Below are 24,543 nucleotides of genomic sequence, written 5' to 3' on the forward strand. Positions count from 1 at the left end.
CCAAAATAAAATCTAAATATTTTGGCTATTTCCCCTTGTCAGGGTCCTGTATTAATAGGAAGTTCACAAGGTGGTGTTAACATTGAAGATGTTGCTGCTGAGACTCCTGATGCCATAGTTAAAGAACCTGTTGATATTATAGAAGGCATCAAAAAGGAACAAGCTGTTCGGGTATGTTATATTCTGAAAAATGTTTAGTTTGTAGCTGGATAAATGTAAGTAAAGATAATCAACTTTCTGTAAATGAAATAATTGTCAAACCTCAGTTGTCAGGATAAGTATATTGAAATTGCAATTTTTAGAAGTATCCACAATATTTTTCTTTATATCCTCCATAAATATTTCAGTTTATATCATGAAATTATAAGGATTCCTTTAAAAGTGTCACTATACCATTACCGTGTCTCGTAACATTAACAATAATTCCTTAATATCGTTGCTTATCCTGCCATTCAGTTTTTCCTAATTGTCTCAGATTATTGCTTCTTATATAGTTTGAGTCAGGATTCATATAAGTCTTCCATTGCTATTGGCTAATATGTCTTGTAGGTCTTTTCCAAATTTATAGGTTTCCCTTTTCCCACTCTTTCCATCCTTTTTCCATTTAATTGTTGAAGAAACTGAGGTGATTATCATTCATCATTTATAGACTTTTGAGCTTTACATTCCCAGTATGCCATTTTAAATGTTCCTGTGTCCCCTTTATTTCCTGTAAATTGTACAGAATGGTAGGAAGACTCTTTCATATATCTTTGTGAGAGATCAGTGGTTTTATTTTGGGGGTGTTATGGATATTATTAAGAATTTCATGAAGTCTATGGATTTTCTTTCAGGGTATCCACATATACAATAAATTTTTGCTTATAATTTTACTATTTTTCTGTATTGTCCTCCTCTAGCCCCTCTCAAAAATCATGATAATATTTTAATTCTGCTATTGAATTAAATTATTCAGTTTGATTATAAAAATAAGTGACTAATCATAAAAGTTTGAATATTAAACTTTGAATGAAATTAGCCTCTGTTAGAAAACAATGTCAGAATAAGTTTATGGTATTGAAGTACAGCAAGAGCAAGAATTTTGACTGGCACAAGATTTAAAGGAGATAGTGATATTTTCCTGATGAATAGTGAAGCCAATAATTTAGGCAAATGAATGGTATAAATGTTTGAAAGGGACAGAGATTTGACTCATTAGGTAGTTGTATGAGAGTATACCTGCAGAGGAAGATTTATATGAGGAAGAAAATACTTGATTTACAAGAATACTTGAAAGAATAATCTAGTGAGATTATATATCATCTTGACTAATGAGCAGAAATGATGCCTAGCACAGTGTTTGCAAATTAATGTCATAATGATTTATCAGAATTATGTTGCAATTTTCAAATATTTAAACCTATGAAAGTAATAAGTCACAACCTTGCAATGAAATGGCATTTTATTTTTTATTATTCTTTATTCAAAATATCTTAACCAAAAATTATATTTTTTTGCTTGGTCAGCCAGTTATTTATTGGCATTTGACTCTTTGCAAAAATCATACTTACCCTCATAGTTTCATATTTTCTGTTACTGAAAGTCAAAAGAATGTGTTGTAGGCTTAAGTAGCAGTTGAAAATGAGGAAGGAATTCTCAGTGGTGTTCTTGAGCAGTGATGGCACCATTAGGATAAACATACAGATACATATTCTCTGTAGCAGTGTTTCAAAATTGCTTGTGGAACTTTAAAGTGATAGATGCTTGGTCTGCTGTAGAATTTGTGAACCAGAACTTATGGGTTGGGATACTGATATTTTGTTTAAAAAGCTCTATAATATGGTGGAAGGAGTTAGACATCATTATCCTAAGTATATGTATGAAGACTCGAATGGTGTGAAAATACTTTATGTATAATCAGTGTCTAATACTCTAATTAGAAATCTCTGCTCAAGAGATTTGAGGTTAAATGGTTAAATTCCTGTATCTTTTGGTTTTTGGCACAGTGCCTGGCATATGTTAGGTATTCAGTAGATTTTTAAATGAACAGGATAATATTCATTTGACTGTATGTGTCCTAAATTACCTAAAAGGGGAAATAGAGTGTTTTAATATTTTGTCTATTGTTAGAACCATTGGGATTGTCAAATAATTCTTTATTTGTATTTTAATAAAATATAAGCCTCTCTTTTGAGTTTAGGTTGGCCATTAGGCTTAGTGGCAGTATGGAGGCTATGGAAACAAATTGTAGTCTAGGTGAATGGCAAGTCACTTGACTTTTCATTTATCATTTGTGAAATGAGCGTAATACCTGCCTTGTCAGGACTTTAAAGTATTAAGTTTTGTTTAACCATGTAGTGATAGAAGCTGCAATTCCAGTGATTAATGTTTGACTATGAGTGACTCATGCTTATTTTTTTTAAATGATAAATTACAAGGTTTTTTATTTATAGTATTTTAATGCTGACTGAGCATATACAGAGTACTTAAAATAAAAAAGACAAATTGCTTTCAGCTTGCACAGAAGATGGGATTTCCACCTAATGTTGTGGATTCTGCAGCAGAAAACATGGTCAAGCTTTATAATCTGTTTCTGAAATACGATGCAACTATGGTAGAAATAAATCCAATGGTAGAAGATTCAGATGGCGCTGGTAAAGTATCTTCTTTTATCAAACATTGATTATGCATTTATGTCTCTGTCACATGCTTCACTAAGGAAGTTGAACTCATAAGGAAGTAAACTCATTCCTATGTAGAAGCTTATTTTATAATGAATTGAAAGTGAATAAATCTAAGAGAAACCCATTAAAATAAACACTGTATACACACACACAGATCAGAGTTCTTTGTTTAATATGTTAACCATCATCCACATGTGGCTATTTTAATTAAAATTATATAAGATTTAAAAATTCACTTTCTTAGTCACACTAGTCATATTTGAAGTGTTCAGTAACTAAACTGGGTAGCATATATAGAGAACATTTCCATCATTGCAGAAAGTTTTATTAGGCAACGCTGGGTTAGAATATTAAGTGTGGTGGTAGTAAATAGCTTTAGTTTGCGGGAATTAGCCATCTGGGTCTCCGTGAGATTTATACTTCAGAGATGATGGATCTTTGCTGTTCAAAAGGATATGTTCAGATGCTGGAGTAGTATTTTTAGCTACTAGAGAAATAAGATTAGCTTGTCACTTTGATGGCTTTTCTCTTGCATATGCTTAAAAGGTAAATCAGATTTGAATCATCATCCCTTCCATGTGTAGTTTTTTTTTTGAATATGTTGCTCTATTCTAAATTTTTCTTATTATTTTATATTATTTGTTTCTGCTTTAATTTATTGTTCATTTCATGTTTCTTTGGGCAATTCTAATCTTCTTAAGCATTTGTAGCCTGTTTTTCACTTTTATATTTCTAATAAGTTCTGTTCTTTATCAAAGAAATCAACTTTCAGTTGGTCATAATATGATAGTATAAATAATGAGTAAATTCTGTTGTGATAATATAGTCTATAAAACTGAACATAATTAAACTTTTTGAAGAGTGTGGTATAAGACACATTCTAAAAATGCATTCAGTGAAGAATTACCTGTGTAAAACACATTTCTTACCATTTTCCTGATTATGTAACTTTAGAGAGACCAATTAACATTGAAAGCAAGCCCACTGAATACTTTACAACTGTGAAATTCAGTAGTCACATAAGGAATGTTTTTGTCCTCTTAATAACTATTTTTTCCATGTATCCAGGTTTTTTCCTTTTTCTAGTACACATTTATATATGTTAAGAGGTAATTTTTTCCCTAATACAGGAATATGTTTATTATAGAAAATTTTCAAAATGCAGATATAGGTATAAAGAAATATAGGTATTAAAAAAACCCTTATTTTTTTTAAAGAGAGAGAGAGAGAGAGAGAGAGAGAGAGAGAGAATTTTTTAATATTTATTTTTTAGTTTTCCGCAGACCCAACACCTTTGTTGGTATATGGTGCTGAGGATAGAACCCAGGCCACACGCATGCCAGGCAAGCGCGCTACCGCTTGAGCCACATCCCCAGCCCTAAAAAAACCCTTATAATTATAGTATCCAGTACCCTTTAAAGATGCATGTAATTAATTTCATCTTTTTCTGTAATTGGAATCATACTATCTGTTCAGTTTGTAGTCTTCACCTTTTTAATTTAAAACTATAAGTAGACTTGTTTTCATGTTAAATATTTTAAAAAGGTAATTTTTAAGACTTGTATTTATATGTCTTTAAATGCAACTCTGATTTTCTTTCATATAAATTCTTTTTGTAAAATATTTATTTTTTAGGTTTTTTTTTTTTAGGTGGACATAATATCTTTATTTTATTTTTATGTGGTGCTGAGATTCGAACCCAGTGCCTCACACATGCTAGGCGAGCGCGCTACCACTTGAGCCACATCCCCAGCCCCTCATATAAATTCTTAGAAGCAAGATTTTTGGATTAAAGAGTAGTTGTATTTTTAATATATGTTTAATTTTTGTGTCAGACTTATAACATTTTAGATATATTTTACCAGGTAGTTTTTTCTTCTTTCCCCTTCCCTTCGCTTGTTGTTGTAATATATACCCAGAGTGTCTGTCTTGTTGCATACTCTGCCAGACATTGAGTTTAATCTCCATCAAACTGATAATGAAGAAAGGGTGACTTGTTTGGGTGGGTTTTTGTTTGTTTGTTTGTTTGTTTAGTTCTTCGATTTTAGGATGTTGAGACTTTTTCATTGAACTCTTTTCCTTCTGTGAATTTTCTGTTGATATCCTTAGCTACATGTTTTAGTTCCCTGTGGTTGTTGTAACATGTTAGTATAAATTTAGGTCACTTAAAACAACAAATTTTTTCTCTCGCAGTTCTGGAGGCCAGAAGTCAAAACTTGGTATGACATAAATTCAAAGTATCACTGTCTGGAGGCACTAGGGAAAGAATCTGTTCCTTGCTCCTTGCAGCTTCTGGTGGCATTCCTTTGCCCTGGTCTCTTCATTTCACTCTCTGCCTCTGTCTTACAAGGATATCTGTGATGCCTTTTAGAGCCCTCTTAGATAATCCAGGGAAATCTCCTCTTCTCAAAATCCTATTTTAATCAGATCTGTAGAAATGTTGCCTTATATATAAAGTAACAATCACAGGTTCAATGATTAGGACCTGGAATCTTTGGATGGTCATTATGTAGCTTCCTATAGTAAACACACACACACACACACACACACACAAAACATGGATAGTTTTTCTCATTAATATCATGAGGTGGTTATTTCTTTTTTATTTTAATTTATTTATATGATTAAAAAATACATATAATGAATTTCTGCCCATCTTATTCCTTTACTGGGAAATTTTGTCTTTCCATCCTTATTTACTTCCATTCTCTTTGTCCACCTCCCTGCCTTTTTTTGTTTGTTTGTTTCTTGTTTATTTTTACCTAGTGTTTATTTTAGCAAGTACAGAAAAGCTTGCAAACTATACAATTTGCATCTTGCTTTATTTACCTAATGACAGATTCTGGTGATTTTCCCATGTGAATGGGCTTTTATTTATTAAGACTTATACTTGTTGTCTGGCACATGGCATGAATATTTTTTTTTCCGAGTTTGTCCTTTGTTGTTTAATATTGCTTGCTTTTTTGGGGGGGGGAGTACATATTAAACCTTTTTGTTTTGCATGTAATCAGATCTCACTTTGACTTCCATTAGTTTCTCATGCTGTTATTTTTTCCTAAGATCAGCAACTGTTCATCCTCAATGTGTGTGTTTTTGTTAAAGACTTTAACTAGATTTAAAGATTTCACTTTAGCATTACTTCTTTTTTCTAACAGCCAGCTTTTAAAATTATTGTCAAATAAAGTGTTAAACACAGTATACTTTCCCAACTGATTTTTGGTGCCCTCTCCCTTCATTTTCAAGTATTATTTCACAGATCTGATTGTTTTTGTACGGTAATTTCCTTTAGAAATTATCTTTGACAACACAGATGAACCTCTAGTACATTCTATTAAGTGAAATAAGTCAGACACAGAAAGACAGTATTGCATGATTTTACTTACATATGGAACTTTCAAAATGTTGAGCTTATAGAAAAAGAGAGGGATGGTTACCAGGGTCAGGGGATGGGGAAAATTGGGAGATGCTGGTTAAATAGTACAGACTTTTAGTTTTAAAATGAATAAATTTGGAGCCTAATGTACAGCATAATAACTATAGTTAATAATAATGCATACTCAAAATTTGCTTAGATACTAGATCTTAAGTATTCTTATCACACACAAAAATGTGTGTGTGAATTGTTGGATATATTTATTAGCTTGATTGTGGTAATCATTTCACAGTGTATACAAATATCAAAATATCATGTGTATACCTTATATATGTACAATTTTTATTTGTCAGTTATACTTCCATAAAGCTGGAAAAGATAAACCCCTATTCCCCTCAAAACCAACCCAACAAAAAAATATTTAAAGAGGGCCAGGTTTTATTTATTTTTCTAGATTTATAGGTCAATAACTTCTAGAAAAATAGATGAAAACTGCATGAAACCAAGTAATATCACCCAAGGAAAATACACCAGTATTTTCATGTGAGCTTGTACACATGCAGAAACTCTTGAAACCTGTAGTCCTATATAATTGTTTCTTGATGTGAAATTACTAATCCATTGTGTTTAGTCTTTCTGATTCTAAAACAAAATTCCTGACACTGAGTAATAATGTATAAAGAAGAGAAGTTTGCTTAGTTCATAGTTTTAAATGCTAAAAGTCCAGAACCATATCTATATGGTATTTTCTTTTAGAGACCTTTATGACGATGGTGGGAGTGCATTTATAAAAGTTCACATGGCAGGATAGGAAACCAGAGGGATTCAGGGGCCAAACTTTTTTTATTATATTTCACTTTCAGAGGTACTAACTAGTGTTCCATGAGAACTATGTTAATTAATTGTTCATCCCGTTGGAGGTCACTGCCACCAGTGACCTAACTAAATTTGATTAGACACCACCTTTTAAAGGTTCTGTCACTATCTCAGCACTACCACACTGCAGACCAAGCCTCTAGGATGTGAGCCTTTTGAAGACATATTCAAACCATATTCGAATTTTAACATTCCTATGCCTAAGTAACCTTCAAAATCCTTTGATTAGAGAGTGATGTATTGGCAGTGTTTGTATAGGAAGAGATTAAAAGTAGGGGTAAGTTGTAGCTGTAGTCTTAGTAGAAGGTCCAAAGACAGTGGAAATGGAAAAGGAAGGACTTGAACAGATGAGTCCAAACTACATTTTTTCCAGTACCTTTTTAATTTATTTTCAATTGAAACTTTAGACCAATGTAGACTATGTAATTATAAAGAGTACAGATTTGTAGATTTCTTTTATAAGATACATGTTTGATTTCAAAAGTAATAATTAAAAATTTAGATATTTGTCTCCTTTTGTACTGTTGCCATATGACAAGATTAAATATAAATTTGAAGGACATTTTCATAATCTTCCTTAAAATAATAGTTTAAGGACATTTTGAAAAACTAAATTTGCAATTACTTCTTTTGTATACCTTTTTTTAAAAAAAAATCATATCTTAATTTGTACTGGTTTAGTTTAAATAATAGTAAGATAGGAACTTATTGACTCTTTCCCAGTAATGCTCTAAAACACAGGATAATATTAAAAATACTATATTTGAATAGAATTGCTTAAATAGCTTATCACACCATTGGGATCTCTGAAAAGTCCTCCGTGATTACCCTCCTTTCTCTCCCATAATTTTAATCAAACTGGATCTGACAACTGAATTACAGAATTAGATAGACTTACACTACCTACTGTAGACCATAATAGGGTAGTCTTTTCTGGGAAAGAATCTGCAGGAAATAAGAGCGGTAGATGGGAAGCTCACTCTCTGTGTGGTTTTATAATATCCAGATTTAGCAGGTAGGTAATCCACATCCACTCTTCTGAGAAGAAGTGAGTATACAGAGAATCCAGAGTTGCTTTACCACTGAGCGACATTCTCAGCCCTTTTTATTTTATTTGAGATGGGGACTTCCTAAGTTGCCTAGGCTGGCCTTGAACTTATGATCCTCCTGTCTCAGCCTTCTGAGCACCTGGGACTACAGGCATGTGCCACTGTGTCTGGCCTAACTTTTAATTTTGAGATAAATATAAACCAATAGGAAATTGCATAATAGTTCAAAGGATCTGTGTCCCCTTCACCCATTGGTGGCATTTAATACAGCTGTGTATATCTAAACAGCTAGTTGATGATCAGTTTTTGTACAATTGTATATAGATAATTTTATCCCACAAATAGATTTGTGTAACTACCACCACAATCAGTATACAACTATTCCATCATCACAGAAAGATCTCTCTCTTGTACATCCTTGTATTCATATCTTCTGTCTTATTTCCTATCCTGTCCTGGTGCTCTAGAAATCACTGGTCTATTTTCCATCCTTTATAGTTTAGTCTTTTAAAATGTGTGTATAAATGTGGTCATAGAATGTGTAATCTTTTGAGATCGGCTGTTTTGCTAACACGTAATGTATTTGAGGCCTATTCAGGTTGTGCATGTGCCAATAGTTCATTCCTTTTTATTGCTGGGTAGTGTTCCATTGTTTATGTACACTTGAATGTTTTTAGCCATTCACCCTTTGAGGGATATTTGGGTTGTTTTCAATATTTTGCTACTACTAATAAACTCATGTGAACATTTGTGTATAAATTTTATGACCATAAACTCTTCCTTTGTCCTTTTGACTTGCCCCTATTGTTCTTTGAGTACTTCTCTACTTTTTGTGCACCAAGATATTTCACGGTTTCAATATTTACTTTCCTTTTAATAACTCTGGAATCATCCTTTTCTCGAAGGAGCCCTGGTTCCTTTTTGTGGAAAAGTATATTTAGGCACCAAGAAGTACACGCTATCTATGCTTATTGCTGTTGATGTGTCATGGCTAGGGCTTCTAAGCAGAGCCAAAAGGTAGGTAGGTGTGTGTGTGTGTGTGTGTGAGAGAGAGAGAGAGAGAGAGAGAGAGAGAGAGACATAAAAGACATGTTTATGTCTATCTCCTTTTTAAAAGCTACATTTGTGTGTGTGTGTGTTGTGTGTGTGCGTGTGTGTGTGTGGTTGTGGAGATTAAACCCTGGGGTGCTTTACCCACTGAGTTACATTCTAGCCCTATCATCTGTCTATCTATCTATGAATGACAGAATTTTGCTTAGTTGCTAAGGGTCTTGCCAAGTTGCTGAAGCTGACCTTAAGCATGTGATCCTCTTGAATCAGCCTCCCAAGTAGTTGGGATTATAGGCATGCACCACCACCTCAGGCCAAAATATCTGAAATTTATACTGATATCTCTAATTCTAATCTAATTCCTAGAGGTTCATTCTAGTTCTGCCATTTTTGATATTTGACATTCTGTTATACAACATTTATAAAACTGACTTTCATTATCTTCATTTGCTTATCTACTTCTGGTCTTTTTTCCTACCACAGAGTATTAGTCTTTGCACTATTGACATTTTGGGATAGATTATTTTTTGTTAGGGAGGGCTATTCTATGCATTTTAGGATATTTAACAGGATGTTTACTCAATGGCACTTAAGACATTTATAGATGTCCCCTGTGAGTCAGAATTGCTCCTGATTGTGAGAACCACTGCTATGATCTGAGTTTTCACATGAGCCTGAAGAATTTCCTGTAAGCATTTCTCTTAATGTAAATCTGCTAGTGATGGATTTTGTTTCTGTTTACTTGAAAGTGTTTTTACTTTGCCTTTCTTTTAAAGCATATTTTGAGTGAATATAGAATTCTAGCCTGATATATTTTTCTTTCACCCTTTTTCTCCTCCATTCTTCTCCCTTTGCCTTCCAGTTTCATATAGACTTCTTGATACTATGCAATAGGTCACCAAGGTATGTTTTTTTCCCCCTTCTTCAGATAGGACAACTTCTCTACATTCACTGACCCATTACAAATCTGTTAAGGCTATCCAATGAATTTTTCACTTCAAGATATTGTACTTTTTAGTTCTAGATTTTCCATTTGGTTTTCTGCTGAGATTTTTCTGACCATGTTTTCCCTTAAATCCTAAACATGTAAAATAATTATTTTGTAGTCCTGATAATTTCAAATCTGGGTCATCATGGGTTTGGTTTCATATGACTGCTTTTAATTATATATTGTATGTTTGGGGAGAAATGGATTCTGTCATCTTCCTCTGAAAGAATATTGATTTTTTTTTTCTATTGTTGGCTATTAACTGGACTCAAAACTATCTCCAGTGTTGTGTGGCAATTGAAACTGTTCATGTCTTCAGCCATCTGTCGTTCAGGAACTGCAGAGAATATTGTAATTAAAAAGGAAATGAGGGCTGGGGTTGTGGCTTAGTGGTAGAGCATCTACCTTACACATGTGAGGCCCTGGGTTCGATCCTCAGCACCACATAAAGATAAATAAATAAAGGTATTGTGTCCATCTACAACTTAAAAAAAAAAAGGGAATGAGGAAAGGTCAGAGTACTTACTGAAAAATGAGATTAGAGGAGTGACCTTCGGGAGAGCCATTTTGATTGTGTGCTGGAAGTAAAAGCTAATAGGAGTGGGTGTGAGAGAGAATGGCAAGAGAGGATTTTGGTATAAGAAGTCTCAGCACAGGAGTTGGTAGTTTATAAGTATTTGAGATTATATGGGCCACATATGATTTTGCATTCTATTATTTTTCCCCTTACTTTTGTTTTTCTTCCTTTCCACCTCTTTTTTCTTTATAATCCTTTAAAAATATAAGTCCTATTCTTATTTCATAGGCCATAATAAAAACAGGCACAGGTCTAATCTGGCCCTTGGGCTATAGTTTGTTGACCCCTCTTTTAAAAAGGTAAGTTTTCTAAGGAGTTCTGCTCTTTAGGAAGCAAAGAAGAAGGGGAAGGTAGAGTTGGGTAATATTTTTTCTTTATATTAAGGTGGAGAAATAATAGTATTTTTACAAGTTGGAGGGATTTAACCACTAGAAAAGTGGAGAGAGGGGAGTCTGTACTGCCCCCCTGGTACTGAGGATTGAACCCAGGTGTACTTAACTGCTACCACATTCCCATCTCTTTTTTGTTGTTGTTGTTTATTAAGAAGGTATGATTGAGTTGCTTAGGGCCTCGTGAAATTTCTGAGGCTGACCTTGAACTCACAATCCTCCTGTCTCAGCCTCAAAAGCCACTGGGATTATAGGCATGCACCACCTCTCTCATGGTGAGGGAGGGAATTTTTAATTGGCAAAGATAGAATTGCTAGAACAGAGTACCTGAGTGATGAGAGGTGATATATGATATGGGGCCCAAGTGAAGGGGTACCTAAGAACATGGGTAGTAAATCCTGAAAAGTTTTAAAAAATTTTAAATGTTTTGGAGATTTTTAAAAAATTATTTGCATCTTTATCTAGTGCCCAGGATATAGAAACAGCAACTGTGGAGCATGATGTAGTGGCACATGACTATAATCCCAACAATTTGGGAGGCTGAGGCTTGAGGATTGAAAATTCGAGGCCACACTCAGCAATTTAGCAAAACCCTAAGGAACTTAGCAAGACACTGTCTCAAAATAAAAAATAATTTAAAAAGCGGGGAGGGTAGCGCTGGTGATGTGGCTCAAGGTTGCATTAAGCACCCTTTGGTTTAATCCCCAGTACCAAAAAAAAATTCATTGTGAACATAAATTGAAATACTTAAGAAGCTAAATTATAATGTGCTTTCTCCCTAAACAATGTTATTGGATAGTTCATTGTGTCTCGACATTAATTGTTTTCTTTTTTTTCCCCTTCAAAGTGTTATGTATGGACGCAAAGATCAATTTTGATTCTAATTCAGCCTATCGCCAAAAGAAAATCTTTGACCTTCGGGACTGGACCCAAGAAGATGAGAGGGACAAAGATGCAGCTAAGGCAGATCTCAACTATATTGGCCTTGATGGAAATATAGGCTGTCTAGGTATCATGAGTGTTTATGTTGGAGTTGGTCTTGCTAATCTTAATTTGTTTTCCCTGTGTTTGTTGCTTATACAAATCTTTTTTCCTCTTAATAGTAAACGGTGCTGGTTTGGCTATGGCCACAATGGATATAATAAAACTTCATGGAGGGACTCCAGCCAACTTTCTTGATGTTGGTGGTGGTGCCACGGTTCATCAAGTAACAGAGGCATTTAAGCTTATCACTTCAGATAAAAAGGTAAGCGCAGGGCTTATGTTTTAGAATTTGAATTGTGAGAAGTAACTTGATTAATTATTAGATGTTATCATTGTGATAGTTGGGCTAAAATTCGAAACACCTCAACAGTTTGGAAAAAGGAATTGAAATTAGTGCAATAAAAGAGAACTTTTGGCAAAGTTGCCCAGTTAGCTTTGTGATTTAGCAAACCAGGTGAAGAATTACTAGGTGATATTATAAGTGGTGATGATGATCTGGCATGGGAGCTTTCCATATAGGAGATAATTTCATAATTCCTATTTGTTTTCTTCTGTAACTCCCATTTAGTTGACCATGAAAGCCCAGGAATTATAAAAATATATAAAGCTACAAAGAAGAAAGTTTAAAAAAAAATCACCTTTGGTCTGGCATTGTAGCTCAGAGGTAGAGCATTTGCCTCGTACGTGTGAGGCACTGGGTTCAGTTCCCAGCACCACATATAAATAAGCAAATAAATAAAGGTCCATCAATAACTAAAAAAAATTTTTAAAAATCATCTTTAATTCTATCTAGAGATAACTTTAATTATTATTGATTTGATGTTTTCTTTAAGGCTTGTTAATAGATATGTATTTCACACACAAACACATCACATATTACTTTATAAACAACTATCATAAGGTATAATTCACATAGTACACAGTTTACACATTTGTATGTTTGTTTGTTTTTGTGGTACTGAGGATTTAACCCAGGATATTTTATCACTGAGGTACATCTCCAACCCTTTTTATTTTTTATTTTGAGACAAGATCTCACCGAGGCTGACCTTGAATTTGTGATCCTCCTTTCTCATCCTCCTAAGTCCCCGGGATTACCAGCATGTACCACCATGCGCAACTTGTATATATCTTTTAATACATATACACACACACGTATCTATATATACACACGCATATATATATATATATATATATATATATATATATAGAGAGAGAGAGAGAGAGAGAGAGAGAGAGTCTTTATTTTTATTACTAACATATCTTGAACACTTTTTGCAATTCACTGATGTATTTTCCAAAACTTATTTTGATGTCTGTATCTATCTTATAGATGTGCCATTATTTACAATTATGCATTTATAAACAATTATTGAAATAAAAGGGATATGAAGCATCATAATCTAGAAGACACATATATTGTTACCCATCAGATATTTGTTAAGGAGTATATCTATTGTGTGACCAGTGTGAATTTTGTAAGGAAAATTATATGCTAAAAGTGGGACAGATGTTTATGGAGAGAGTTGAAGTCATGAGGCAGACTGCTGAAAGAATTGCAGATGAATCATTGTTGATTCTTCAGGTAATGCTAGTGTTTCAGGGTTTATTCATTTTTAAACATTTTTGCTTTTACTTGAAGTTGGGATGGATAAAGTTGGCTAGAATTGTTCAAAGATGTAGTGTTTGAACTGGGTCAGTGAAGGAAATGGTGTGACAGTATTGATCAGGCAGGGGACAGTGTCATTGAATGACTGCTTTATAGGATACATGCTCTAGAGTGAAGAAAGGTCAGTTGAGAGTTGATAGACCAGGAGATTGGAAAGGTATTGAGGGGCTAGAGAAAGAATTTTAAGAAGAAAAGATTGCATTTGATGGAGTTAGAGGGGAAAGTCACTACAGGTGAAAGTGGAGGACATTAAGCAGAGAGTGAGATTTACACATTTGATATTCTGGAGATGTTCATTTTGGTCAAGTCTAGAATTAATCCCTGGTAGTATTTAGCAAGTAGAAATGGACTGAGGTAAAAGTGGCGTGGTAGAGATCCAATAACTTTTAAACTCAAGAGTATTAGATGATGTTTTATGATGAATATTGATGCTATCCAGAATGAAATGGGAAGGAATAAGAAAGGAGCCAAAGTCCACTACAAGTTCTAGTCTATTGGAAATTCTAGAGCTCATTTTCTGAAGGTCTAGAAATAATAGCGGCAAAGAAAAGGAAAGTGTAATATAGGTCATTGTGTCTCATTGATTTTCACAACATGACAATCATAGAAAATATTTCAGTGGGTCCTAGAGATTGGGAAGGTTGCTAATAGTAGAATCCTTTGGCCTAAATTCTTCAGCTGTCCCAGAGCCTTCCTAGCAGCCATAAAGTTGAGGGAAACAGTATTTTGACATATCTGTAACACATTTGTATTTACCACTTGAGAGGCTCAGTAATTGAACTAAACCTCTTTAAAAATTTTTTTGGGGAGGTGGTGGAGCAGAAGAACACTGATTCAGAAGTATCAGTGTGATGGTGAAAGAATGTTGACCCAAATAGGCCCCGAGGTTTAGAGCTTTAGTGTAGCCAAGAGTGGGCATACAGAAGTTGTGATTCTGATGGGCAGTGAAGAGATGATAGGTAATGGACTCTAATGGAGATCATGCATGTTGGTGAATGGTTATATTTAATAGGAAAAAGTAAGTGAAACTAGGGAGATACAGTAGAAAAGAGAATATAAACCAGGTGTTGAAATTACCCAAGAAAGTGGAAATAAGTTCTGGTGGGCAGTGGACTAAGAGCTAGAAGATGAAATAGTGGTTTTGTATGAAAATATTTCCATGGAATAAATTTTTATAAGGCACAGAACCTAGTATTTTCTTGTGAGGCAAGGACAAATACTTAGTCCTTTAAATTTTTTTTTTTGGGGGGGGGCGGGTATCAGGGATTGAATTCAGGGGCACTCAGCCACCAAGCCACATCCCCAGCCCTATTTTGTATTTTATTTAGAGATAGGGTCTTACTGAGTTGCTTATCACCTTGCTTTTGCTGAGGCTGACTTTGAATTCACGGTCTTCCTATCTCAGCCTCCTGAGCTGTTGGGAGTACAGGTGTGTGCCATTATGCCTGGCTCCTTTAAATTTTTAATCTACTAAAAACACTTTATTACAGGTACAGGCCATTCTGGTCAACATTTTTGGAGGAATCATGCGATGTGATGTCATTGCACAGGGTATTGTCATGGCAGTAAAAGATTTAGAAATTAAAATACCTGTTGTGGTACGGTTACAAGGTGAGTATTAATGATATTTGATAATTATTTTTCCTAATTGCTAAGAAATTCATAATTCCAAGGAGTTCAGTTCATTACAGTTTACAAATAGTCGTGTCTTTTAGGTGAAAGCATTATATAATATGAAATTCAAAAGCTATGTTTTAAAAACAATTTGTACATTGGGGCCAAAATGTTTATAGTTTTAATTAATGTAATTTATATATTTTTTATTGTGATTTATCTGGAATTCTGACTTGCCTTAATTACCATGAACATGGTGAGGCGAAATATTTTATGAGATAATTCCAGGCTTTTGTAGTGTTTTCTTTGATTTATGATAAATGATGGAAGTATTTGTATGTTGAAGTTTCATACTTATTACTTGTTGTAGCAGAGATTTTAAATGCTTTTGTGTATATATTTAAAACAATATTTATTTATATTTGCAAAAATCATTTTTAGGTACACGAGTTGATGATGCTAAGGCACTGATAGCAGACAGTGGACTTAAAATCCTTGCTTGTGATGACTTGGATGAAGCTGCTAGAATGGTAAATGGGCTTTGTTGATCCAAGGACAAATTTTTAGTGTGTAAAGAATTTATAAGCCCTTTGATTCTAAAATGGACCAGCTAATTGTTAATATTACTAATAATTATTGCTTCAGCTAAATATTATATAATGAACTGTTAAAATTATTCATATTGGTTAAAAATGGTAAGGCAAATTTTATTCAGGAGTATTACAATAAATACAGAGACTGATGAGATGAAGTTTTGCAGGGGGAAATAAAGATGGTGCTCAACTCCAGACACAACAAGAAAAAGTGAGAATTTATAACCAAGGAGTAGGGTGGGGGTCAGTAGATGGAAAATTACTTAAACATTATGGGTAAGGTTGAATTTTGGCTAAACTTACTCAGATTGGACAATGCAGAGTCAGACATGGAAGTCCAAAAGTCAGTGCCCAGCTAAAAAGGGTTTGGAGGAGCCTATGAGAATTTGCTGAAGAAGAGTATCTTTCTCAGAACCTCTTGTACCTATGATCCATCTTAGACAATAATTCATGCCCAGTATGATCTCATCTGTATTCTTTCCTACTTTTCCCCCTACCATGATAATTTTGAAGTAAGTCCCACATGTTTTATCATTTTATCTCGTATCTGTAAAAGATAAAATGTTGGTCATGATATAAAAGAATTACTGTTATTTGTTTTAAGGAGAATAATGGTATTAGGGTTATATTTTATTAAAAAGAATCTAGTCAGTATTGCAATTTCTCTGGTTATCTTATTTTTTTGTCCACATTCTTTGTCAGAATTGGATCAAAATAAGTCTCTCATTGCAGTTGGTTAATAAGTCATTACATTTCTTTCTTTCTTTTTTTTTTGGTGTTGGAGATTTAACCTAGGGGCATTTTACCACTGAGCCACATCCTCAGCCCTTTTTGTTTTTTATTTTTATTTTTTTAAATATTTATTTATTTAGTTTTAGGTGGACACAATATTTTATTTTTATGTGGTGCTAAGTATTGAACCCAGGGCCTCACGTGGGCTAGGCGAGCACTCTACCACTGAGCTACAACCCCAGCCCTTGTTTTTTATTTTGAGACAGAGTTTTAACTGAGTTGCTTAGGCTAGTCTTAAACTTGAGATCTCCCCTGTCTCAGCCTCCTGAGCTGCTGGGATTATAGGCCTGTGCTACCATGCCCAGCTACATTTCTTAATCTATAGGTCCTTCCCTCCTTTTAAAATTCTTCTCCAGCATACTTGTCAGAAAATTCATGTCGATGATCCTGTAGAGTTTTCCATAATCTCAATTTTAATGGTTGCATTCCTGGGTGTCATGCATTTAGCATGTTACTCTGCCTCCTGTATCTCCTCTAAACTGGTAGTTCAATCTATAATATTGGCCATGTTTGTATTAGACTAGGGGGAGTAGGAAACACTAATATTTTATAGTTGGTTGGTATTTTTCAATTCCATAGGAGGTATATAATGTATAATTATTTCTCTTTTAGTGGTGTTAGCAGCCACTGATGATCATACTTTAGAGCCAGTATTTTGTTTTTCGTTGCAAGGCAGTGATAGTCTAATTATCATTCTTCTTTTAGAATGTGCCTAAAAAGTTAAACTTTCTTAGATAAACTATTTGTTACCATGAAGTGCTTTTTTTTTTTTTTTAATAGAAAATTCATGATAATTACTTGAATCTTTGCCTTTATTGGCCAGGTTTCAAAATAGTGGTTTTGCTCCATTATATCATATAAAGGTGACCCAGCTCTTTTAGTTTTTACTTTTTGTATTTTGTTTGTTTTTTGTTTTCATGTGTTCATTTCCATTCTGGTGGCAGACCATGTTGTCATGGATTAATATATTACGTGAGGTTGATAAATTTCATTTATTGTTATTGATGCAAATTGTCTTTTTTTGGTCAGTGGGAACCTCTTCAGGTTGGTACCTCAGTCCTTCTAACTTACTCTCTGATATGCTTTCTGGTATGATGAGATGTTTCAGGTTCATCTTTGTATTATTGGTTCAGGCGTACAATGAGCCAGATGTAGAGACCGCAATTCAACTTAATGAGTATTCATGTCTACTTAGTTTAGTTATTGTTTCAGGGCTTTTTAAGCGTAGGAAACATTTTTTAAGGAGATAGATTCTCACGTAAGTTCATGCTAATATTTCCAAAGCAAATGTAGGAAGACAGGTTTTTGTCTGACATGTGTTTCTCCTATGCCATACCATAATCATTATTCAATTGCTTTGTCTCTCAGCACAGATATGACAGTTTTACAATAGAAATATCAAAGTACATTTTAATTTTATCTGAGGTTCTTTGTGTCTTTTAGGGTATTTCTCACAACTTTATTGGATTTTTAAATTCATGTGGAATAGTTCTCTGTGTTTTGCCTCAGCTTGATCTAGTTAATTTTATTTTTAAAGGTTGCATTAAAAAATAAAACCTTTGTTTTATGTAAATATTTACATGAATCCATGTTTAGAGAATTTAGCTTATTATATCTTTTCGTATTTTCCTTTTTTCACAGGTGTGTAACCATTGGTTTTTGTTTGTTTGTTTTTTTTTTTTTTGGTACCAGGGATTGAACCTAGGAGCACTTAAGCACTGAGCCACATCCCTAGCTCTTGAGACAGGGCTCTGCTAAGTCACTGAGGCTGATCTCAAAGTTGTGATCCTCCTGAGTTGCTGGGATTACAGGCATGAGCTGTCCAGCATTGTTTTTTAAAAATAGTTTTTGGTTTGTCCTGTAGTTATTTTTATACCTAAGGAAATTTTAAGTGTGTATATGCATGTTTGTGCATGTATGTATGTGTGGATGGGCATAGATGAGAAGCCCTTACCTTCAGTGAATGGTAGCACGTACTTTACTTTTGCTTACCAACAATATATCTTGGAGAAAATTTACAGCAAATACAGGGATGTTTCTAGATGGCACCTTTTGACTTTCTTCTATTTTCGTGGATATTTTATTGAGTCGTCTTTAGGGCTCTGTGGTTTAATCAATAATAGACTCTTGAGACTTGCTGAATTAATGTGTCACTTCACAAGAATAATAATGTTTTATGTCCTCTTTTGGGAAAGTTACCTATTACCAAATAAAATTTGGAATTTATATTCAATCCTGAGTTAAAATTAAAGATTATGAGTAAGAGAATGGTAGGGGGAAAGTGTTTCAGAAAGCTTGTTTTTTGACATCAAGGTATGAGATAAGTTGGAGAAGACACGAGGGGGATAGTAGGATTTTGTTTAGTATAATAATTAGATACAAAGTAAGGCAAAGGTAAGGAATAGATTACAATTTCTGAAAACATGTGTTTGCAATGAAATCCTGAATTTTGAAAAGCTAGGTGGCCTTGGAAAGAAAGGAAGAAAATCAGTAGGACCTTAATTAATTAGATAGACTACACGAGATGAAAATTGCACAGTTGATTTAAGTTGTAATTGCAGGTTTTTAGTGACTGGGGGCTTTTGTATTTTATTTTGTTTTTAAAAGTAACACTGAAATGTTTCTTACTTATAGAAGTCATGTCAATAATAAATGTGATGATGATGATAATAGCAACTGCTACCTGCTATCATTTTTTGAGTATTTATGTACATGCAATAGGTTATTTTTTTCTAGGATTTAATAGAAGTTTGGTGATAACATTTTCATTTTTATAGACTAGTAAGTTAACCTATTCAGAGTCATATGTCATAATCATCAGAATGGTGATTTGAATCCAAGATGTCTATCTTTAAACTCTTTTTCTTGCAATGTTGGGGATCAAATCCTTGTGCATGGTGGGCAAGTGTTCTACCACTGAGTATACGTAAGCCTCCAATCCTTTTTTTTTTTGTAAATACTCTGTGGGAAAGAGAGAAGCTAAATCATTTTTTGATTTAAATATGTTTAATTTGTGATATTTTATATGGAAATAGATAGATATTCTCAGACAGATTGTAGAGGGCACTGGTATTTTACATAGAAATTGCTAATTTACTGATAGAAAGTAAAATACTCCTTTATTTGAACTCCTACCCAATAAGCTAAGATTGTACACATTTTTCAAAATAAATTTTTATTTAGATGGGCTTTGAATTGTGGGGTATCCAACAAAGACACTGTTCTTTAAGATAAAATTTAAAAAGATATATGCATACTTAATTATCTACATATCTATCTTTATCAGAAAGTATTTATTTGCAGTATGGGTTATGGGGTGTATCAGACTTGACTGTCCTATTTTAGTGTCAGTTTCTTGTAAGAATGCAATGTGATTTATAAGAATGTCAGAATAACACTGATGTTTTAAATGGCAAAGATTGTGGATTAATTTACATTGAGCTATAGTTCTGAATTTACCCTTTTATGAAAATAGAGACAAAGATGCTCTGTTCTTTCTTTTCAGGTTGTAAAACTCTCTGAAATAGTGACCTTAGCCAAGCAAGCTCATGTGGATGTGAAATTTCAGTTGCCAATCTGATCTGAGATGCCAGCGGATGGGCTAAAGGTGTTAAAATGTGCTATAATGCTTAAAAATACTGTGTCCTATGTTATTGTTCTTTTTAGTATGTGGAGATTGTAATTGCCATGTAGGCACACAAAACTTTAAAAGCATTTGGTCTACATTTAATTCTGCTGTTCAGAATGGACTGCTTGCATAAAGAATGCATAATGCAGGTATCCAGAGTTTCTTTTGTTGGCAGCCATCTTTCTTCTACAGAATGTCACTTGGATTATGCCTGTTTATTGTTGTTGGATACAAAGTTCTTCCTGATAAGAGTCCTATAAAGAAAATAAATATGATGATAGAGCTTTATTCTTTAGCATTAAAATATATTATATCAAATAACTAGCTTCATTAGTAGAGCAGTATATTAAAACAATGTTTTATATAAGAAGTGTTTATCTTCAGCACCAAATACATAATAAATGTATCAATCACTATTTATAAACAGAGCTTTCAAACACTCCTCAGAATGTTGTTTTAAGTATTTCAGTGAAGTAACTTGTTAATTATTTGAACATTGTTTTAATTATTACAAAACAATGATGACTGCAAGTCTCTGTGATTCTGTGGTAAGAAACTTCTGTAGGTTTGTATCAAATAAAGGCATTTTTGCCAAGGACTTGGTAGATAAAATTTAAAATGTCAATTTAAGTTAATAAAAGTTTCTCAATGTGATTTGTATTAATGTTTGCTTTTGTTTTGGGGTTTTATTCTGTTTTTTTTTTTTTAATTTTTATTTGAAGCAAACATAGTAGAAGATAATATGTTCCTCATTTCATTAAATAGGTCTAAGGAACCAATTTGTAGATCATATACATGACATGACAGTACATATTATAAAGCTATCTGCAGAGTTCACTGGAATTCTGTTTAGGTGTATGCCATATGATACATCTTCTAAAGGAAACACTGTCCTTTGTGCCCATATGTATGTATAGTTTTTATTTAATGCATAAAACAGTGTTATTATTTAACTAATACTACAAAAGAGAACTTCGCCCTATTTTGTTGTTCTTAAAGTGTGATTGGATGTTTGTACTATGAGAGAGAGAGAGTATCACAGAGTGACTATGAGCACAAATTTTGGCTTCACTACTTACTAGATAAGAGTTTGGTTAGGTGTGGTAATATTAGTGTACCTTAGTTTCCTTAGCTTCTTTCTCACCAATAGAACTACTTATAGGGGAAGAGAGAGAGAATAGTGAGGGAGAAGAAACACATGAGATAATTCATATAGAGAAAACAAAATATGGCCAGGTGCTACATGCCTATAATCCCAGAGGCTCTGGAGGCTGAGGCAGGAGGATCCCAAGTTCAAAGCTAGCTTCAGCAACTTAGTGAGATTCTGTCTCAAAAATAAAAAAATAAAAAGGGTTGGGGATGTGGCTTAGTGTTAAGTGCCTCTGGGTTCATTCCCTGGTGCCATTCTGACTGGAGTGAGATGAAAGTTTCTTTATTTATCTACTGAAGGGCACAATTCAAAGCACATCTAAAAAAAAAAAAAAAAGGAAGAAAAAATATTCATTTAAGCCAAATATATGTTTGACAGTTCAGTTGAAATATATGAAATATATTGTAGGAATGGAAAGTTGAATGGTTTATGCCATAAACCATTTAAAATTATGATAAAGCTATAACTAAAAGTCTAGTCCTTTAGCCTTAATTTTTAAAAACGAATACCAAAGAATGCTGGCCAGTGATTATCCCAGAAAACACTGACATTTGTATTAGTTGGGGTTTAGTCAGGAACTAAGAGCAATTCTTGGTATTCAGAGAGGGTATAATACAGAGTATTGGTAACACTAGTGTTTTGGTTATCTACTCTTGAACAACTGTCCCAAAAGTTAGTGATTTATTTAATTTCCTGGGGATCATAAATTTGGGAGCAGTGTAGCTGAGATGGTTCTGGTACTGCAGTCATTTGAAGATGTTAACCTGGAGAACCCACTTCCAAAATGGCTCACTCACATGGCTGATGGTTAGAGGTCTTGGTTTCTTACCATCTGGGCCTTTCCACAGTGCTGCTTTGGTGTCTGTAACATGACAGCTGCCTTCTCCCCAGCATGTAATCCAAAGGGACAAAGGGTAAGCCATAGCGCCTTTTATGGTCTAACCTCACTCTCACTTATGTCACAGTTTATTACAAATGAATTTATAAGTCCAGCTCAAACAGGAAGAATTAAGCTCCACTTATTGAAGGGTGATGTCTAAAAGAAGTTGTAACATGTTTCAAAACCATCACAACTCATGTTGGCAAATTGAAGAAACAAATAGTAAATTCTGACTTAGCCTGGAAATTTTATAGCTACTGGAACTTATGTTTGAATCTAGGAACTTGGAATACTTCTGATGCTTGGGCAGTGCTGTAAAAACACAGTATTAGGGAAGGCAAGGAAGAATGTTTCAGGGACTGAGTGATCAATAGTGTCAAATAGCCAGATACTGTGATACATGCTTGTAATTCTAGGGACTGAGATGTGAGGATTATAAATTCAAGGACACCATAGCAATTTAGCAAGGCCTCAGGCAACTTAGACCTTGTCTCAAAAAGTGGGTGGTGGTGGTGGTGGTGGTGGTTTGCTGGGGATGTATCTCAGTGGTAAATTACCCCTGGGTTAAATCCCCACTACCCCCTCTCCAAAAAAAAAAAAAAAAGTGTCAAATATAGATGTCAAGATTAAGAGTAAAAAGTTTGTAGTGAAATTGAAACAAGGTGTAACTAATCTTGGTAAGAATGATTATACTGAAACAATAGGGGAGAAAGTGTTGCATAGAATGAAAACTTGAAGCAACTACCTGGTAGTCTTTATTTTTTTATTATTTGTTCTAATTATACATGACAGCAGAATGCATTTCAATTCATAGTACACAAATGGAGCACAATTTTTCATTTCTCTGATTATACACAGAGTCACACCATTCATGTCATCATACAAGTACCTAGGGTAATGATGTCCATCTCATTCTACCATCTTTCCTATCCCCATTCCTCCTCCCTTCCTCTCTCTCCCCTTTGCCCTATCCAAAGTTCTTCCATTTCTCCCATGCTCCCCCACTCACCCTGTTATGGATCAGCATCTACTTATCAGAGAAAACATTCAGCATTTGTGTTTTGGGGATTGGCTTACTTCACTTAGCATAATGTTCTCCAACTCCATCCATTTACCTGTAAATGCCATGATTGTATTCTCTTTTAATGCTGAGTAATATTCAATTGTGTATATATACTACATTTTCTTTATTCATCTACTGAAGGCATCTAGGTTGGTCCCACAATTTAGCTATTGTGAAATGTGCTGCTATAAACATTGATGTGGCTGCTTCACTATAGTATGCTGTCCTTTGGGCATAAATCGAGGAGTGAGATAGTTGGGTCAAATGGTGGTTCCATTCCAAGTTTTCTAAGGAATCTCCATACTGCTTTCCAGATTGGTTGCACCAATTTGCAGTTCCACCAGCAATTTAAGAGTGTGCCTTCCCCCCGCCCCCCACATCCTCGCCAACACTTATTGTTGTTTGTATTCTTGATAACTGCCATTCTGACTGGAGTGAATGAAATTTTATAGTAGCTTTGATTTGCATTTCTCTAATTGCTAGAGATGTTGCACATTTTTTCATATATTTGTTGATTGATTGAATATCATCATCTGAGAAGTATTTGTTCAGGTCCTTAGCTCATTTATTGATTGGGTTATTTGGTTTTTTTTTTGGTGTTTTTTGAGTTCTTTATATATTCTGGAGATTAGTGCTCTATCTGATGTGCGTGTGGTAAAGATTTGCTCCCATTCTGTAGGCTCTGTCTTCACCCCATTGGTTGTTTCTTTTGCTGAGAAGAAGCTTTTTAGTTTGAACTCATCCCATTTATTAATTCTTGATTTTATTTTTTACACTTTAAGAATCTTGTTAAGGAAGTCAGGTCCTAATCTAACATGACGAAGATTTGGGCCTACTTTTCCTTCTATTAGTTGCAGGGTCTCTGGTCTAATTCTTAGGTCCTTGATCCACTCTAAGTTGAGTTTTGGGCAGAGTAACAGGGGCTTAATTTCAGTTTGCTGTATATGGATTTCCAGTTATCCCAGCACCATTTGTTAAAGAGGTTATCTTTTCTCCAATATATGTTTTTGTCTAGTATGAGATAACTGTATTTATGTGTTTGTCTTTCTGACCTCTATTCTGTACCATTGTTCTACAAGTCTATTTTGGTGCCAATACCATGCTGTTTTTGTTACGATTGCTCTGTAGTATAGTATAGTTTAAGGTCTGATATAGTGATGCTACCTGCTTCACTCTTATTGCTAAGGATTGCTTTGGCTATTCTG

The 24,543-nt window shown here is 34.1% G+C and overlaps 1 protein-coding gene across 1 annotated transcript in view; it reads left to right on the forward strand.

Moving 5' to 3' along the window:
- The window catches only part of Sucla2 (succinate-CoA ligase ADP-forming subunit beta), a 45,366-nt gene extending 24,467 nt beyond the window's left edge, over positions 1-20,899 (forward strand). The window contains exons 5-11 of the mRNA XM_046454199.2: positions 43-171; positions 2,495-2,633; positions 11,813-11,974; positions 12,069-12,211; positions 15,109-15,229; positions 15,674-15,762; positions 20,123-20,899. Of these exons, the coding sequence (XP_046310155.1) occupies positions 43-171; positions 2,495-2,633; positions 11,813-11,974; positions 12,069-12,211; positions 15,109-15,229; positions 15,674-15,762; positions 20,123-20,197 (858 nt within the window). The 3' untranslated portion in view covers positions 20,198-20,899. The remainder of the gene's footprint in view (positions 1-42; positions 172-2,494; positions 2,634-11,812; positions 11,975-12,068; positions 12,212-15,108; positions 15,230-15,673; positions 15,763-20,122) is intronic.
- Positions 20,900-24,543: the final 3,644 nt, after the last annotated feature.

This window comes from Marmota monax, unplaced genomic scaffold (assembly GCF_021218885.2).
Source record: "Marmota monax isolate L192 unplaced genomic scaffold, Marmota_monax_Labrador192_F-V1.1 WCK01_AAM20220418_F8-fsc00011, whole genome shotgun sequence".
Taxonomy (NCBI): domain Eukaryota; kingdom Metazoa; phylum Chordata; class Mammalia; order Rodentia; family Sciuridae; genus Marmota; species Marmota monax.